Source organism: Sminthopsis crassicaudata, chromosome 1 (genome assembly GCF_048593235.1).
Source record: "Sminthopsis crassicaudata isolate SCR6 chromosome 1, ASM4859323v1, whole genome shotgun sequence".
NCBI classification, from domain to species: Eukaryota; Metazoa; Chordata; class Mammalia; order Dasyuromorphia; family Dasyuridae; genus Sminthopsis; species Sminthopsis crassicaudata.
This window is the reverse complement of record NC_133617.1, coordinates 289,292,705-289,312,662: the sequence shown is the minus strand read 5'-3', so window position 1 is coordinate 289,312,662 and position 19,958 is coordinate 289,292,705. Positions and strand designations below refer to the sequence as shown.

The window sequence follows — 19,958 nt, the reverse complement described above, 5'->3', positions numbered from 1 at the left end:
AACTGCGGGCGCTCCCCGCCCCCTCAGTCGGGTCATCCTCCAGCCCAGTCCCTAGTCCAGCCTGCCCTCTCCTAGCCCAATTCCCGATCCCCAACACCAAACACCCGTCACCGAGACCAGTCTCCTGCCCCACTGCGCCCGTGCCTGCTTACTTTTTTTACTGGCACCCGACGAGCTGGGAGGGCTGCAAGTAGCTCTCCCACTGCTCAGCCGAAATGAAAGCGAAGCTCCCCCAAGGCGCCTTTTTAAACCCCACTCCGGCAGGTCACTGGAAAATCCCGGGTTTTTCCCCTAGTGGAATTGTGATTTTCGTGATTAGGGCTGTACTTGGCTCGTGCTGTCCGGAACCCAGCCACGAGACTGGTAGTGGGGGCAGAATCACGCAGAGTTCTGGGTTTTCCTATAGATCTACTTTGGATAAAGAGTTAGGCATGAATCAGATTCGAAATTACAAGTCACCCCACTACCACCTCTCTCCTCCCCACTGAAAAAGAGAATGGATTTAAGAACCGAGAGGAGATTGGATAAAACTAGCAAAGAATGAATCCAGGTTGTTTACTTTCTGTTGACAGCTGTTATGGACTGTGCAAAGGGCCAACAGGTTTATGGCACCCAAAGGAGAAAGGGCAGGGAAGAAAGGAAGGTGAAAGGAATAGCTCTGTACAGAGGGAGTGGAATAGTTTGTGTCATAATCCTCAAAGGGGAGGATGGAGGAAACGGACAGAATGAGGCATATATCAGTCTCATTTCCTGGCTAGAACTTTAAATCAAAATTGCATCCCTTCTGATTTTACAAGCAAATCCAGTGACAAAAGGTAGGTCTGTGTTTTGGGGGAGGAGACTCTTTGATGTGAGAGGGAGGGAGGGAGGGAGGGAAGAGGGGGGAAGAGAGAGAGACAGAGACAGAGAGACACGGAGACAGAGAGGGAGAGAGGGAGAGAAGGAGAGAGGGAGCCAAACTTGGGATCAGCCTTCTCTTCATTTCGTTCTTGATCTTTATAATTTAGTCTCACAAGGAATACCTAGACACTTAATTGTGCATAATACTGTTTTTCCATATCTATGGTTAATCTCCTTTAATGAACTTTGCCTTTAGAAAGATGATTTCATGCTGAATTGTTCATGTAGGAATTTTGGTAAAGAATGTTCATCCTGGAATCTCCAGTTCAAATACCACCTCTGGTATTTGACACAACCTTCTGGGCAAGTCATTTCAATCTTGCTAGACCTCAGTTTCTTCACTAGCAAAATAAAGGGATTGGACTAGATGATTTGTGAGCTTCTTCTAGCTTCAGATCTGTGTTGTTATGACTTCCTAGCCCCAAGATTTTTAACCCTTTGTTGTACATAAATAGAGTTTATAGATCTTCTGGATCCTAATGCCAAACATGAAAAGAAAACAATTGTTTGATTTAATTATGTCTATATATTCAAAGTGACATGACATGAAAAAGAGAGGACACAACTCAATTTATAAGCTATTGTTCAAGAGATTCCAGTTTTGTCTCTAAATATTACACTAGGGTTAGGAGGTGGGGGGGTGGGTATTGAAAGATCTTAATTGAGGAAACATTGAAAGAGGTTAACAGTAAAAATTAGCCCAGGTGAGCTGCACTGTGGATTTATAGCACATTATTATTTATCAAAACAGCCATTTTTAGAATTATAAATTACAAAAACATAAATCTGGAGAATTTTCTGTTTGGTCAGTTCTGGGTATGTTATGCCCCTTGGACTAGTAAAAGCAAAACAAAGCAAAAAAAAAAATGTTCTTGCAGACAGATAGAGTAAATGTAGAGAACATGTTTCACAATAGGTTTTGAAACAAAGGATTTCCTAGTAAAATGCCAAAGAATAAAGGGATAAGGCTAGCAGATGGAAAGCATCATCAACACTATGGGGCAATGGTACAAAGCAAAAAGCCCTGGCTAGAATATTAGAGCATCTGAAAGACACCACAGCTTAGTAGATAGGGTCCTGAAACGGAAGTCAGAAATTTTATCAATTAGGAACTCTACTTTTATTTTCAGGAGCTGCAAGGAAACTTGTCAACTAGAACAGACTTGGTCTCCAACCTGTAGGTGGCTGGAGACAATCAGAGCAAGCTAGAGACAGGAGAGTCAGAGATCTAACACAAGTTTAATTTCAAAAAGAGAAAAATGCTTGCAAGCAGAAGTTATCCTGAGAAGGAAGACTTAACATGCTGGAGAAAAGCCAGGGTTTATATCCACGAAAAACCACAGTGGGCTGGACCATGATGCAATCATTCTTAGGTCTTGATTAGCAATTTTCATGACAGGCTGATATATGGGCAATGCAGGTTTTCCTGAGTCCATTTCCAAGATGATTGTAAGACAGTGGAGGATGTGAGGTATAGAGGGAGAATTAGCACGGTAGTGCTTGGTTCAGTTCACCTAACAGTTACAAACAGTAGGGATTGTGAGCATGTCGAGATGCTTTAGGAAATAGAGGAAGCTACCTTAGTGAATGAATGCCTGATGCTGGTTAAAGTAATACCACTCTGCCAGAGGATAAGATTAACCAAAACACAAAAGATTGTTATTATACAGAGCTCAGGGCACAACCTGCTTATTGAGCCTTAGCTTTGGAAAACAGTGTCTCCAAAACATTTTGATATCTTACATCTGAATACACACTATCTTAGTGATGAGTGAGCCTAGAAAGTAGAGGTAGTCTGCAGTCAATTCTTACCCATCCTTCAAGATCACAGAGATGACCAGAAACTATATTAGATAAATCATTTTACCTATCTGGGACATAGCTTCCTCATCTGTAAAATAAAGATGTTAGATTACATATAAATAGATTGTGTATAATCTTTTCAATATATTGCAATATTTTAGCTAGTATTTTATTTAGAATTTTGCATTCATAGCCATTAATGAAATTGATTGATACTTTTTGTTTTCTTTATTTTACTCTTCCTGGTTTAAGTATCAGTATCATATTTGCTTCACAAAAGGAATTTGGCAGGATTCCTTTTTTATCTTTTATTACAAATAATTTAACATTGGAATTAGTTGATCTTTAAGTGTTTGTTAGAATTCACATGTAAATATACTTTTAGGAAGCTCTTTTATGGCTTGTTTAATTTCTTTTTCTAAAGTAGGTTTAGATATTGTTTCCTCTTCTGCTAATGTAGGCAATTTTTATAAATACTCTTCCATTTCACTGAAGTTGTTAAATTTATTGGCATATAATTGGACAAAATAACTTCCTATAATTCCTTTAATTTTATCTTTGTTAATGATGTATTCATCCCTTTATGTTTGATAACAGTGATTTGGTTTTCTTTTCTCTTCTTTAAATCCACTTAACCAATTGTTTATTTCATTTGTTTTTTCATGAAACCAGCTCCTATTTTTATTAACTCATTTTTTTTTTTGTTGATCCTAAATTTTATTAATGTCAGCTTTAATTTTGGGATTTCCAATTTAGTGTTTGATTGGGAATTAAAAATTTGTTCTTTTTTAATTTTTCAATTAATACCCAGTTCATTAATCTGCTTTCTCTACTTAATGATGTAAGCATTTTGAGATGTAAATTTTCCTCTAATCATTGCTTTTGCCATATCCCCTAGGTTTTGATATGTTATCTCATTATTTTAATTCTCTTTTAAGGAAATGATTGATTGTTTCTATAATTTGTTCCTTAACACTCATTCTTTAAGATTAGGTTGTTTAATTTCCAATTAGTTTTTAATCAGTGTTTCCTATAATCTTCACTGATTTATGATCTGAGAAAGATACTTTAAATATTTCTGTTTTTCTGCTTTTAACTATAAAAATTTTGTGTACTAACATATGTTAGTCTTTGTAAAGTTACTATAAATTTCTGAGAAAAGATGCATTCCTTTTTATTTCCATTCAATTCTCTCCATGTAGCTTTCATGTCAAGTTTATCTAAAATTTGTTTACTCCCTTCTTCCTTTTTTTTTTTTTTTTGTTAGATTCATCTAGTTCTAAGAGGGGAAGATTTAAGTCCCCTACTATTATAGTACTACTATCTATTTTAGCCCATAATTCATTTAACTTTTTTTTTTTTAATTTAGATACTATAGTATGTGTTACTTATAGGTTAAGTATTGAAAGTATTGATATTGCTTCCTTATCTACTAATACCTTTGATCAAAATGAAGTTATCCTGTTTCTCTTTTAAGTAAATCTACTTTATAATTTAGTTTGAGATCATAATTGCTGCATTTTTTGCGTCAGCTGAAGTATAAATTCTACTCCAACTCTCAATTTTAACTCTGTAGCTCTCATTCTTAAATGTGTTTCTTAGAAACAACATATTGTTGGATTTTTATGTTTAACCCATTCTGCTATACATTTCTGTTTTATGGGTGAGTCCATATCATACACATTCAAATTTATAATTATTATTTGAGAATTTCCCTCCACCTTATTTTTACTCACTATTTTCCTTTTCAATCTCTCTTTTTATACTATCCTTATTACCTTCTCCTTTTTCCTTTCCCTCATTCATTTAAAGTCTTTAAGGATTTCTTTATATTTCTTCTGGATCTTTTATATCTAATTTTCATTAAGTTCAGTCTTTTAGTTACAAATACTTGAAAGGCTTTCAGTTCATCAAATGCCTGTTTTTTTTTGTTTGTTTGTTTGTTTTTTTCCATTCAGGATTATACTCAACTTTGTTTGGATACAATCCCAGTTAATTTGTTCTTTGAAATATATTATTCAGAGCTCTGTTGTCTTTTAATGTAGAAGCTACTAGGTCTTGTGAAATCCTGATTCATTTTCTGCAGAATTTAAATGTGTTTTTTTCTTGTTGCTTGAAAAAATTTCTTTTTAACCTGGGAATTTTGAAATTTGCCTATGACATTCCTATAACTTTTCTTCCTGGGATCTCTTTCAGAGGGTGAATGGTAGATTCTTTCTATTTTCATTTTACTCTCTTATTCTAGAACATTAGGGCAATTTCCCTTAGTAATTTCTTGTAATATATACTCAGATTACTTTTATCATAAATTTCAGGTAGTATAATAGTTATTATATTGTCCCTCCTTGATCTGTTCTCTACATCAATTGTTTTTCTAATGAGATGTTTTAGATTGTCTTCTAGGGTTTTTTTTGTTTTGTTTTATTTTTTCTAATTGTCTTATAATGTCATTTGGTCCACTTGCTTAACTCTGGTTTTTCTTCCTTGAGATTTTGTATCTTTTTCCATTTGATTTACTTTTTCATAATTTTCCTTAGATTGCTTTTGCTTTTATTTGATTTTTGAATTCTTTTTTGGGGGGAGGGTAATCATTTGATATTATCCTTTTAGATAAAAAATAACTTTTTTTTTTACTTCACTATCTTCCTCTGAATATAAACTCAAATCTTCTTTAATACCAAAATGGCTATCTATAGTTGGGTTCTTTTTCTTTTGCTTACTCATTTTTATTTTTATTCTGTTTTATTTTTAGCAACTAAGTTTTATTATAATTTTATAGCTTAGAGGTGGGAGTTGAGGAGTGATCAAGTTCTTACTTTATGCCCTACCTATAATTATATGGGCAGAACTGGGGGATGGGTAAAACCTTTCAGAGGTATGTTCTTAAGTCAAGTGGCGAGCAGCCAATTTTATACTACACCTGCATTAACTTTAGGCACCTCATTATTGATTCTGATTAGTTTCAGGAGCCCTGTTATCACTGGCCAGCTGGCTTTTATCTGACAAGCAAAAATCTTTTGGACTCAGCATCCTGGCCAAGTGAAGTAATATTCCTAAGGGATTAGCCTAAGGACTGTATTACACTACTCCCATACCCAGGTAGCCATGGGCTATTAGTACATATTTCCTAAAGGATGCACCACACCAATAGGATAATTGACCTAGAACTAAGTGGATAATTATCAGACGTGAGATTCTGAACCTAGGACTTCTGATTCCAGAGCAGAAAAATTCATGGATTCTTTAAAAGGGAAGCTTGAAATAGCAGAAACACCTTCAGCCAAGTTTTCTGCTGGATTCTACCCTGCCTTTTAGACAGTTTAATGACAGAAGCCATGTTTAATTAACTTCCATGGAATTAATGATGCTGGAAAGGAAACCTGGTATTTCAGATTTCTATCCCTCCTAGGCAAGACTTCTCTGTGTTGGCTGTTTATATATCTGCCTAATGGGCATACCAATTTTTATCTTCATGAGTAATCTTCCCTATTATTCAGAAAGAGCTTGGAGATGCCTGGTGGGAATGAAAGTGTGGTTACCTGGATTGATCTCCAAGTTGGCATAACCAGTTCAGATAGCAGAAACATTATTTTCAAGGTGAAATTAAGGGAAGAATGTTATCAGGCCTGTACTCTCATGTACAAATGTGAATGAATGATCAATTGCTTATCATCAGACTGGAAATGTTCTGTAGTGATTTTATTGCCATGTTATTCCTAAAAGATTAAAAAAGGAAGACAGAAAGAGAAAGGAAAATTTGACTGTACATAATTGTTTTACTCATCGTGATTTTTATATTTTTTCAATAATACAAAATTTACTTTTTTATTTGAATTTGTCTTTTTATTTATTGTTCTGAAAACCATTTCAAAGGCATAATAATATATTTGGTGTTATTGAATTGGTGCTGTGTGTTTAAAGGCTCCAGAAAATTGGTTTTCTCATTGGTTTGTTTAAGCTTAATGGCCCATAGGATTTTTCATTAATTACTGATTCTTTTTAAATCAAGTAAAAAATGCAACAAGTTGAACCAAAAAAAAAAAAAAAAAACCCAACAACAACAACAAAAAATCAGGATCTGGTGATTGCCACCAGAAATCTCAGAAAAGTTATCCTTAATGAACTCAGATTTATTAACCAATTAAGATTATGCAAGAAGTTAGTAGAAATTATGCAACATATTACTGCAGGCTATAAACATTTAGTAACTAGTGAATGCCTAGCAAGATATGGCTGGTAGAAATTTTGTATTAGAAATTCATTATCTTGCATGGGCTGACAGTTGACAAATCTCAACACATTAATCACAAACGCAGATGTTAAAATGAAAAAATGTTGTTGACCCAATAGAAGGAAGAACTTGATAACAAAGTTATCCAAAAATTAAATGTGCTACCTGATGGGTTAATGAGATGTCTTTAGACTTTTCTAACATAATTGTGTGTATATGTGTATGTATATATATATATGTGTGTGTGTGTGTGTGTAGAGACATTGAATATTTGTATATACATATATACATAGACATATGTAATATGAATGTGTATATATATACACATAAATGTACATGGTCGTGAATACCAAAAAAAATCTAAAAAGACTAAGCTAACATTCTGTCCCTAGAGTTAATCCTTCAAGTTCAGATAGTTATCAGATTCTGAGAAAAGCAGTGATTACCTCACCTCTATCACTTCTACTCAAACTAGTCAGCTAATCAGAATAAACTGCCCAATTGCAGTGAAAGAAAGCTATATTTCAAAATGACACTCTATTCAAAATAATAATTGATTTGTAAAGAGAACTTTATGACCTCTACAGATAAAGGTGAACTTTTATTTATCAGAAATATATAAACTTCACTTGGATTATGTAACTACCTGACGTGTTTCATTTGATAGAATTCTTATATGATCTTGAATTTAGTTTTTTTTAGGTCTATCTTTGGAGTTCCTTCACTGATCCTTGTTCTGTTACCAGTAACTTCTTCTGATTGTGAAATTGAAGATAAGAATAAAGCAATACAAGAGTATACACATATCTTACATGTCAACATTGGGAATTTGGTATGTAATTGTTTTGTCTTCTTAATATTTTTATTTGATAATAATTTTTAAATTGACATTAGACATTAAAAATGTGGAGATGTGTATTATTTTGCAAGTAGGTGAAATATATATGATACAGATTAAGTTTGCTGTTATTAACAATATACATGAATCAATACTTGTTATTTGGTAGTAGTCCCATTATTTTGTTGTGAAAATTAATTTAGAGTGAGAAAACCAAACTCCTAGTTCCAGGCTTGAAGGCCAATTCTATAAATTACGCAACACTGCTTCTTAAGTAAATTATACTGAGTAAATTCGTTTGAGATAAATAAATGTTATTAGCCTCATGTAACCAATTAATCCTGTGCTTTTTTTTATTTTTAATGTTGCTTGAATAACATATCAAAGTATCATAAATGAGTGAATGGATATACAGATGAATGAAAATGGATTTCTATGTGCTAAGAAATGGAAATACAAATTTAAGTGGGACAATTTCTACTCTCAAGAAGCTCACATTTTAATTAGGGGCAATAACACAGAAAAGAAAATTCATGATAGAGTGAATGGAAAGATCCATTAATTGTAAATGTAGGGGTAGTGGCAGACAGCAGGATTCAAATTATACCAATAGTTTAAGAGGCAGAACAGAAGATAAAGTGTAGAAGACATTAGGAAAACGTGGCAAGGCACATGATAAGGCTGAATGGTCTTCCATCTTCCTGGAAGGAATAGAGTTTGTAATTACCACCTCTTCTAAGCTATATGAATAATAAAGTATCTTGAAAGTTTCTAGTTGGATCCATCCAGGAGAACAGTCAAAGGAGGAAAGCAAAAGCTAGGAGTGGGTGGATACCATTGCTATAGAGGCCTTTCATCCACTCAGCCATCCTGGATAGATTTTATTCTGCAAAATTTCAGTGGAGCCATATTCTCATTAATTTGGGTACTCTTTCACCTTTCAGGCATATAGATTTCATTAGTCTTCCATGCTATCTTACATTCTTAATACTAAATTATTCTTGACCTTTCTATTGACCACTTGTTCTTCAGAATAGTCTTTCTGCTCTGGGTCTTCATGGCATTGCTCTTTACTGTTTTTTCCTCTCCTTTTTTCTGATCATACTTTTACACCATCAGTATTCATGTCTTGCCAACTGTAGTTGTATTCCAAGGCTCAGTCCTGTGTCCTTTCCCTTTTTTCTCTATACTCTCTCACTGAGTAACCTCATCAATGCTTGTAGCTTCAATTTCTATCTTTATTCCAGTGACTTCTGAATTTATATGTCTAACTCTAGTCTGTCTCATGAGTTTTAATCACACATTTACTTCTGTGAGCTGGACATTTCAAACTGAATATTTCATAAGTTTCATAAATTCAACCCTCCCAAAATAGAATCTTTTCTTCAACACCAACAACTCTTTTGAATTTCTCCGTTACTCACAGGAGCACCATCATCCTGCTAGTTAAGTCTGTAATCTCATTGTCATTCTGAACTCTTCATTTTCATTCATTCCACATATCCAGTCACTTGCCAAATCTTATCATTCCTATCTCCACAATCTTTCTTATATAGATCTCCCTTCACCAGCCACACAAATGACACTCTTGTTCAGGTTTGCATCACTTCTCACATGGACTATTGTAATAGACTTCTTTGGTTTCTGTGTCTCAAGTATGGTCCCACTCCAATTTATTGTTCATATATCTACTGAACTGATTTTCTCAAAGTAAAGTTTTACCATGTTATCCCTCCCATTTAATAAATTTAGATGGTTCCCTATTACAGCTAGGATCAACTATAAATTTCTCCGTTACTTCTTTCCCTGCCATCTTTTAAGTATGTATATGTGTGTGTGTGTGTGTAGAGAGAGAGATATATAGACACAGATATAGATAGATATATAGTGTAAATATATAAATACACACACATACATATTTAATTTTTTTCTTCTGCACACATTGAAGTTCAAACCTATTCCCTACTTTCTCTTCTACATAAACAGTGCTTCTCCCATCTCTGAGCCTTTCCACTGGCTCTTCTTCATGCTTATGCAATGTACTCTTTTCCTCTACATCTCCCTCTCAGAATCTGTTATTTCCTTCAAGACTCAGTTTCTACATGAAATAAGTTACATAATATTAATAAATTCTTATTGTTTGGCTGCTTGATCAACTGTGTAATTCTCCTCAATAGCTTGTCATAAATTCTCCTTGGAAGATTCACTCAATAGGGTACCAGACTTTAAATACATTAAATACATTCTTTAAATACATTCAGACAACATGGTGTTAATTTCATTAAGCCTTAAAATATTACAAAGTACCTCTCTGTTATATCTCTAGTTACCACAGAAAATGAGTAATGATCTGGGCCCAGAATTTAATAGAAGGAGGAGGAAGTCTGCATCTTCTTCAATAGTTCAGGAATCTGTGACTTTGGTGGTGTATTCACTCTCACCCATGACTTTGTAATGGTCTGCAAGAGATGTCTTGCTTAAAAATTGAATCACTTGATGTAATGACCCTCTTTTAAATTATTTATTTAGATTCCTAGACAAAAGAATTACCTGTCCATCACTGGACCCATACTGAAAAGCTGTTTCTGCTTGTCAGAGTATTCCAGAACACACTTAGCTTTTTATGACATAAGGACAGCTTTCTAGCACTGTGAATCATCAGAATTGGGCTTTAGTGGCAGATAGCCAGAGTTAATATGAGAAATGCCCTTTGCTCTCAAATATGCAATTTCTTCTGCCATAATAGTTTCATCTTTAAAACGTCATTGCTCATCTAGATTCTGTGTGCTTTGAACCATGGAACATGATGATCTCAGAAAAATCAAAATGGCAGGTGACTCAAAATTCAATAGAAATATTCATGGTGGAATATTGTCATTCTTTACACTCAGAAGTAGTGTGAAAGACACCATTAAATACATACAAAAGAAGTTGGGTCAGAAATGGTTGCAGTGGGCCCTTAAGATCAATAAACATGGTACCGTGGGAAGGGTTGAGTCACAGCCTGTTTCTGGTATTTTCTATATGTGTGAAATTGTGCTAGTCATTTAATCTTCCTGGCCTTCGGATTCCTCACCTCTAAAATGAGAGGAGTAAACTGAAGATTATGCAGCACTAAAGCTATAAACCTTTTTCCATAATAAGTTATTGATTAAATTGATTTGAATGAGGGATAATAAACATTTTTATACTTTTATCAAAACAAAGTATAGGAAGGAGCATACAATTATGAGAAATTAATTAGGTTAAGAGAGAGATTAGGTCCTAATCTGTGCTTTTTGTGTCCAAAGACATTCATAAACATACCTCTCATAATAGAAAGTATCATTAGCTTTTCTGATTACCATATCACAATGTCAATTCATAAGGAGCTTGAAGTCCGCTAAAACCGCCAGTTTTTTAAGGTGAATTTTCTATTATACCCCATTTCCTTATCTTATACTTGTGTGGTGATCTCTTTGAAATAGATTGTAGGAAAAGAATAAAAAGGCATAAGAATGCATGTGGGATCGTGTTTAGTTAAAGGAATTCCAAATGTTTGTCCTGGAAAAGGAAAGATTTTGTTTTAGGGATAGTAAATCAATAACTACATTAAATACATAAATAAAACATTAATTAATAAATAATATTAATAAATAGATAAATAGATGAGCAAATAAATAAATGGCTGGATAGATAAATAAATGAAAAGTCTAGTTGCTTCCTATTACTTCCAGGATTGAATCTAAAATCTCGTTTGGTTTTTAAGCCCTTTATAATATGGTCCTTTTTTAATTTTCTGGCTTTATACTCTGTTCCCATTCACATGTTTTACAATTCATTAACATAATCTTCTTGTTGTTTCTCATACAGAACACTACGTCTTAACTCTTTGTCTTACACTCAATGTTATCCCATGCCTAGAATGTTCTTCTTTCACATCTGTGTCTCTTGGCTCAAATCTTACTTTTTGCAAGAAGTCTTTCCTAATTCTTCTTATTGCTTATGCCTTCATCCAAATTTAAACTCACAAAGATGAGCCTTCTTAATAACAAGCCTGGCATTCTAGCCAGGCCAGCCACCTAGCTGGTGGCCACCTAACTGATAGATAAGTAGATAAAAATAAAGAGCTAGATCTATGTTTATATATATATATATATATATATATATATATATATATATATATATATATATATATATATATATATATATATATATATATATATATATATATATATACATTAGTTTATGGAAATATATATATATATATCTTTTTATGTAAATGAATAGATAGATAGATAGATAGATAGATAGATAGATGGATGGATGGATGGATAGTGTTTTGCATGTTGTTTCCTTCCATTAGAATGTTTTCTCCTTGAGGTCCAGGACTACATGTTTGTCTTGCCTTGTGACCTCAGTGGTAAGTAATTAATATATGTCTTCAAGTACTAGAACAGCTTTCATCTGGAAAAGAGGTTAGACTTGACCCTATTGATCTTTAAATTCACAATAAAAGTTATAGAAAAAAAGATTTTGACTTGTTATAATGGATAGTTTCCTAACAATGACAGCTGTGGAAAGTGGAATGGGCTACCTCAAAATGTAATAAGCTCTGACTCAGCATATGTCTCCAATCAAAGCTGGATAATCATCTGTAATTTGGATTGTTAAGTGCATATATTTACTATTCTTTCTTCTTCTAAAATCCTGGATAATGTTACTGTAAGCAAAATAACTATTTCTAAAATTCCTAAAACACAGGATTAAGATTAAAGAATATTTTATGCCATAAATATTGATATCATCCATCACTTGTGTAGGTTTAGAGCCATTGTTTGCTTTCTTTCAACAACTACTAAAGTACTAACTGTACTATGTGTATTTATGTAGGACAAGGTTTCTACCACTGGGAATTGAGTAAATAAGATGTAAAAAGTTAGCACACAAGGAACATATATAACTAAATGATTGGACTTTATGGAACATATACAACTTGAATCATACCTCAAAGAAGGGGAAAAGTTGGATAAGTACTAAGGCAGGCTAGATTAATGGGATGGACTTTTCGACATCATTGCTAGCAGCATTCTTCACAGTGGAATTGTTTCCACTCTGGGGCTCTTTCTTTCTAATAGCTGAGTCCCTCACTTGGACACTCTGTAAGTGGCTACTCCTAAAACTATAACTCACATGTCCTTGGTGGTGAGATTACCTTTAAAATTCCTCTGGAAAATTCAAAGTAGCTCAAAGCAAAGTCATTTAATAACAGTATAGTAAATATCATTGCAAAATATTCTTCCATAAATCTGGGATATATTGTTTCATAAACATACATAATATCCATAGAAAGAGTGATAACAAACTTAGAGTAGTGAGCCACACATGTAAGGAGATTCCTCTATCCAGGGCAATCCATGGCTCTGGGGTAGTATTTCGCTTTTTATGACTGTCTGGAGCTCCTTGTTGAGAGCAGCTTTTCTGCTAGGTAGACTGGTCAATCGAGCTCAATGGATTTGCTTTGTCTGAAGCCTGACTCTGCATTTCCAGAGCTAATTCAATCTTGAATTCATGACTTGCTCTCTTATCTGCTGCTAAGGGGTTATAGTCCTTCAAAATAATACCTCCATTGAAACCTTGCCTCTCAATGTCTGTGCCTGTCTGAGGAACATGCATCTCTTTATTTTTTTCATTTTTTTTATTAAAGAAAACATAGATTCCCCCCTCCATCTCCAAAAAAGCTTTGAAATAAAAAAGAATATGCTACAATCTTATTCAGACACAATCAGTTCTTTCTCTGATTATGGACAGCACTTTTCATTCTAAGTCCTTCATTGTAGTTGTGGATCATTGTATTGATGAGAATAATAAAGCCACTCACAGCTGATCATTCCACAATATTGCTATTACTTTGAACACATCCCATTTCACTTTGCTTGAATTTGTGGAGAACTTTTCAGATTTTCTGAGAGCATCCTGCTCATCATTTCCCATAGAACAAATAATATTCCATCATAATCACATATCACAATTTATTCAGCCATTCCCCAATTGATAGATATGTCCTCAGTTTCCAATCCTTTGCCCTGAGAGAAGAGCTGCTATAAATATATTTGAACAATAGGTCCTTTTACTTTCTTAAAAAAATTTCTTTTGGGACTCATATCTAGTAGTGGAATTGTTAGGTAAACAGGATATGCATGATTTTATAGCATTGTGGGCATAGTTCATATCATTTATCAGTGGGGGAATGACTTTTTAAAAATAAATGTAACTCAGTTCCCTATAAATTTAAGAAATGAGACCTTCATCATAGAAACTTACTTCAAAATTATTTTCCCAATTACTATTCCTAACTGTATTCCTCACCCCACTCCCCCTTTATTCTGTTCTTTCTCTCCTTTCACCCTGACCTCCCTTAAGTGTTTCGCTATTGATTACCACTCCCTCAATATGTTCTCTTTTCTATCACTCTTCCCCCTTCCTATATTCTCTTCCCTCTTCCTGTATTCTCTTCCCATTCTTATGAGTTAAAAGTGTCATCTTCCTATGTAGAAATATAAATACATTTAAACATTATTGATTCCCTTCTGATATTCCTTTCCTAATTACCATTTTATGTCACTCATCCCTATTTGCCTTAGTTTCCTCATCTGTAAAATGAGCTGGAGAAGGAAATGACAAATCATTCCAGCATATTTGCTAAGAAAACCCCAATGGAGTCACAAAGAATTGGACATAATTAAAACAACTCAAGAACAGCTGAACAAAAACTATTCCATAAGGCTGCCTTGAGCCTGGACAATATTAAATCATTTTAAATGTCAGGGCTGGCAGACATAGCTACTTAAAAAACTCAGTGGATCTGATCAATTTTCAGTCTTCTAGTCCCCTAAGCCTCTTTTCAATTCGATTAATAAACTTTTCACATTTCATAACATGGACACATATAATCATATCAGTATTTATTTTTTAAAAATTTATTTATTTTTAATATGCATTGTTTTATGAATCATGTTGGGAGAGAAAAACACATGCAAAAGTGAAAAACCATGGGAGAAAACAAACAAAACAACAACAACAAAAAAAAAAACAAAGTGAACATTGCACGTGTTGATTTATATTCAATCTCATAGTTCTTTTTCTGGATGCAGATGGCATTTTCTGTCCAAAGTCTATTAGGATTGTTTTGGATCACTGAACCAGTAAGAAGAAACAAGTCTTTTATAGTTGATCATTCCTGCTGTTATTATATACAATGTATTTCTGGTTCTGCTTGTTTTGCTCAACATCAGTCATGTAAATCTTTCCAATGCTTTCTAAAATCAACTTGTTCATCATTTTTTATAGAACAGTAATATTTCATTATCTTCATATACCAACCTGTTCAGCCATTCCCCAATTGATGAGCATCTACTCATTTTCCAATTTTTGGCTACCACAAAAAGACCTGCTACAAACATTTTTGCACATGTAGGTCCTTTTCCCTCCTTTATGATTTCCTTTGGATACAGACCCAGTAGAAACACTGTTGGATCAAAAAGTATGCACAATTTTATATCCCATTGGGCATAATTCCAGATTGTTCTACAAAATGGTTGGATCATTTCATAACTCCACCAATATTGTATTAGTATCCTAATTTTCCCACATCCCCTCCAATATTTATCATTATCTTTTCTTGTCATTTTAGATAGTATGAGAGGTATGTGGTAGTACCTGAGAAATGTCTTAATTTGCATTTCTCTAATTAATAGAGATTTAGGGCATTTTTTCATGTGACTATAGATAGCTTTAGTTTGGTTATCTAAAAATTGTCTGTTCATATCCTTTAACCATTTATCAGTTGAATACCCCAATACTTCTGATAGTTGCCCTTATGCTTTCTGTAACTGCTTCCACTATGGGAATGAAGAGGAATGGTACAAATCAGTCATTCAAAGAATAACTACTTCTCCCCACCCTGACTTGACTGTTAAGTTATTCTCCTAGCATTGTTCCCATACTGTTGTGACTCTGAATAAATATCTGTCACAGTGTTCAAAGCAAACTTTATAGATGGTATAAAAGGAAGAGAGGAGTATGAAAATTGCAGGTAGACTGGGGTGCGGCATATGGTCAATGATTACTTTCATTAGAAAATAAATTCTTAGTGAGTAGACTCTGATGTTGTTGTTATTGTATTCACAGGGCTTAGCACAATCTCTGACACATAATGAGAACTTTTGATAGTCTTGAATTTATAACAGTAGCAAAAAGGTATTAAGGAAATATATCCTTAGATAGGGATTAGGGCAGTTGTGAAGTAAGAGGAAGGATTAGCAAATGTACTCAATAAGTATCTCACTAGTAAAAGACAGTTAAAAGACCTAGAAGATGACCTCCTACCTTCTACTTTAGATAGTCCTTTTGTGGATGATGTACAGAAAGACAGGAACTAAATTGGATGGGAAGATGTAGCAGGGTGGCCATCAACACAAGAGTAAATAAACATGTGATCAGCTGATCAAACCAGTTTAAAATATAATTGGGAAATATTTAACAAAATAAATAAAAATGCAATAGAATGTAGATTATGTTAATATATATTTTTCTAAGTCAAAATATGGCTTCAGAGATGCTTGTGTATGGTTTGTCTCCTCCAAACTATTCCTATTTGAGTTTGAAACCATTGTTTTATACTATTGGGAGTAACCATATTAATGGATCCAATGAAGTATTGTTCCAAGAATCATATTTCAGTCCTCATTTGGAAGGATGTAAAATAGAAAAGGGAACAATACAGGCAGGGGAAAAATTACTGAACATAACTGAATCCAAGGAGCCTATCCTTCTCAAGTTCCCCTTCAATTTTCATTCATTAAGTAGATATTTTAAATATTAAGTAGCATAATGAATAAATGCTTATTAAATATTATGCCAGGGATTATTAGAACCACAAAAATAAACAAATATAGTACCTGTTGTAAAGAATTGTAATTTTAGTGGAGAACATTAACATTACATATAAGTAATTACAAAAGAAAGAAATTTAAATTACATGGTATTTTAGGATCCGTCAAGCTATAAAAGTTCTGTGATTCAGTGATTCAAATGTACTAAGTAACATAATCTGAAAAGAAAGTAATGGATTGGGGCAGCTAGGTGGTACAGTGGATAGAGCACCAGCCTTGAATTCAGGAGGTCCCGAGTTCAAATCTGATCTCAAACACTTAACACGTCCTAGCTTTGTGACCCTGGGCAAGTCACTTAACCCCAGTCTCAGGGAAAAAAGAAAAGAAAGAAATGGATCAAGAAAGTAGAAATCTACTCTTTGGGCCTTACATAATTTTAATTTAGACTATAGTTCTAAGGAAAGTACAGGCAGAAACAAATTTATATACCTTAAATGTTTTCCAAGGACAGCTAATGATCTTATTCAAGTGACCTGAAAACTGTGATTTTGATGTAAAAAAATTCTAGCTCAGTATTGAGAGGTGCTTACAAAAAGTCACCCCCTACAAATGTTATTCAATATTTATTTTGCATGGATCAGGGGTTCTTCACCTTTTTTGTGTGTATCATGGGTCCTTTTAGCAGTGTAGACCCCTTCTCAGAATGATGTTTTTAAATACACAAAATAAAATACATAGAGATAACAAAGGAGACTATATTGAAATGAAGTTCTCAAAATACTTTTCAAAATAAGTTCATACACCTCACATTGAAAATCAATGGTATGTTAACGTTGTCATGGAATCATAAAATTTGAGATTCAGTTTATGTGTGTGTGTGTGTGTGTGTGTGTGTGTGTATATATATATATATATATCTGTATGTATGTTTGCATGTTTATATATGTGTATGTATGTGTGTGTGAATACTATAAAACCACTAAGATAGATAGATAGATAGATAGATAGATATAATTAATTATTTCTCAACCCTTTACATCCTGGCTTCCAATTTCATCATTTAACTTAAGTGACTTTTTCCAAAGTTACCAATTGCTAAATGTGATGAAACTCTCTTACTCTCTGCAATGCTTGATACTGTCTGCCATCCTCTCCTTCCAGATACCCTCTCCTTTTTGGGTTTTGTTTTGTTTTTTTGTCGCACTGCACTCTCTTGATGTACCTATATATGCGACCACTACTCCTGTATCTCCCTCCTGCATCATTCACTATTTATTTATCACTCTAACTTTTGGCATAATGGATAGAGTATTGTGCTGGAACTCTGTCTTCCCAGAAATCAGCTGGAGTCAGGATCACTTAAATGTCCTTATTCTTGATCTTAAGGTCAAGGTCATGGGGTTAGGCCTAGCAACCTCCCATACACCTTCCTCCCTCAAATGCCCAGGAGATACTGACTCAGCGTCTCCTCTCAATTCCTCTTCCTCCTACACCTCCCACACATGTCACTTTCCCCTCTTTGTCCCACCAATCAAGTCAGCACAGAACAGCTGGGGAGGGTCAACCTTCAAACAAGTTAATAGGGAACTGTCCAATTGGCAATTAGTCTCATGTGCTTCATTATCCAAGTGCATTGCTCAGTTCTAGCCCTTTACATCTCCCTCTTTCTTTTGTTTTAGACCACAGGTGGTCGTGCCATCCCTGACTTTTCAGGGAGGTGAGAACCCCAAAAAGGAGATGATCACGCCCCCCCCTGACTTCTCAGGAGGGGAAATGAAAGCACTAAAAAGGAGATAATCACACCCTCCCTGACATCTCAGGAAGGGAGATGAAAAGCACCAAAGAGAAGTGGGGATTTGCTAGCAGGTTTCTGAGTTGAAGGGCCTTATTAGAGACAAGTATGCACAAACCCATCAGCATGGGAGTTATTACACAAGTACATAGCAATAACGTAGAGGCTATTAGTGATGACTCTCCCCACAGTCAGTGCAGGCTCGATGTGGTGTAACAAACAGGAATTGTACATGCAAGTAGTGATATAACAAACAATATAAATCAACATGGTATTGTAAGAGATTTCCAGAAGTCCTAGAGAAGGAGGGTATGCAAACATCAGTCACACATACTCCTTCTTCAGCAACCAAGAGATAGTCCAGAACCAATCTATTGTCCTTTGCTTCAAGTGTTAGGGAATCCAATGATCCCTAGAGGTTTTGAAGTCCTGCAACAGTCTTATGATGCATCAGAGAATCCAATGATTCCTGAGGACTTTCAAGTCCAACAGTTTTTGATGTCCATGAGTCAAACGCCATAACTGCCAGGTTCTTTCAGTGGTGGGCACAGTCAGCAATGGAACCACCCGATGTTTCTTGGATCTTCTCCTTTGTTTTAAGGGTCTGCTCTGTCTCTCTCCTATGGACAAGGCAAATATGGCTCGTTGGCACCCATCTGATTCCTTCTCCATCTGTGGAGATACAAGCAAACCCCCTTCCCCAAGCAGTTAACCTATCTGGTCCCTTCCATTATCCACTTTCTGGGTCTTTCCACATCATCTGGCGATTATCTAAAGACAGTGGAGCTGCTCGCACTGGACACTGTCCTTCTAGTGGGTTATAAAACCTGTCTACTGGAGCCAATGCATCTTTGTCAAAAATTTAAAAATTAATGGTATAGAGAACTAAATTTAGAAGTTCTCTAGGGTTACCCATGGCTCCCCCTTTCTTTTGTTTTTGGAGGAGTGTCTTAATATCTCTGTTTCTTCTCTCTACTATTGCCTGCCCTTGAGGATTAAAGGGTATGCCCGTGGTATGTAAAATCTTATACTGTGCACAAAAGTGTATAAAATGTTTAGACATATATGTAGATCCATTGTCTGTTTTAATTGCTTGTGGAACACCCATAATTGCAAATGCTTGTATAAGGAATTCAGTGACCACTCTGGCTGTCTCTTTTGCTGCTGGTATTGCAAATGTCAATCCTGAAAAGGTGTCTACCACAATATGGATAAAATATAGATGACCAAAAGATTTATAATGGGTCACATCCATTTGCCAAATTTCATTAGGTTTCAAACCACAAGGGTTCTTCCCTGGAGGGAGTGTAGGAGCATGGAAAGGAAGGCAAGCTGTACAGGCTTTTACTATGCTTCTAGCTTCTTCTCTTGTTATTCCAAATTGTAAACGTAAAGTTCGGGCAGCCGGATGATATTTAGAATGAGATGGTTGTGTTTCTTGAAATAAAGGAGTATTGACCAACATGGTTAGAAGGCTATCTGCCTTTGAATTACCATAAAAAATAGGACCTGGAAGTCCAC

At 34.7% G+C, this 19,958-nt stretch overlaps 1 protein-coding gene and 1 long non-coding RNA gene across 6 annotated transcripts in view; one reads left to right on the top strand and one right to left on the bottom strand.

The window, feature by feature from the left end:
- The window catches only part of LOC141549409 (uncharacterized), a 96,897-nt gene extending 96,172 nt beyond the window's left edge, over positions 1-725 (bottom strand). The window contains exon 1 of one of the 2 annotated variants that reach the window (XR_012484349.1): positions 153-725. This is a non-coding gene — a long non-coding RNA (uncharacterized LOC141549409). The remainder of the gene's footprint in view (positions 1-152) is intronic. The other variant, XR_012484348.1, reaches the window with a different exon arrangement.
- The window catches only part of IL7 (interleukin 7), a 38,958-nt gene that overhangs the window by 811 nt on the left and 18,189 nt on the right, over positions 1-19,958 (top strand). For all 4 annotated transcript variants that reach the window (XR_012484347.1, XM_074278945.1, XM_074278946.1 and 1 more), the window contains exon 2: positions 7,627-7,766. Coding sequence is in view for 3 of the 4 variants with exons in the window: in XM_074278945.1 (XP_074135046.1) it covers positions 7,627-7,766 (140 nt within the window). In the remaining variant the exon portion in view is untranslated. The remainder of the gene's footprint in view (positions 1-7,626; positions 7,767-19,958) is intronic.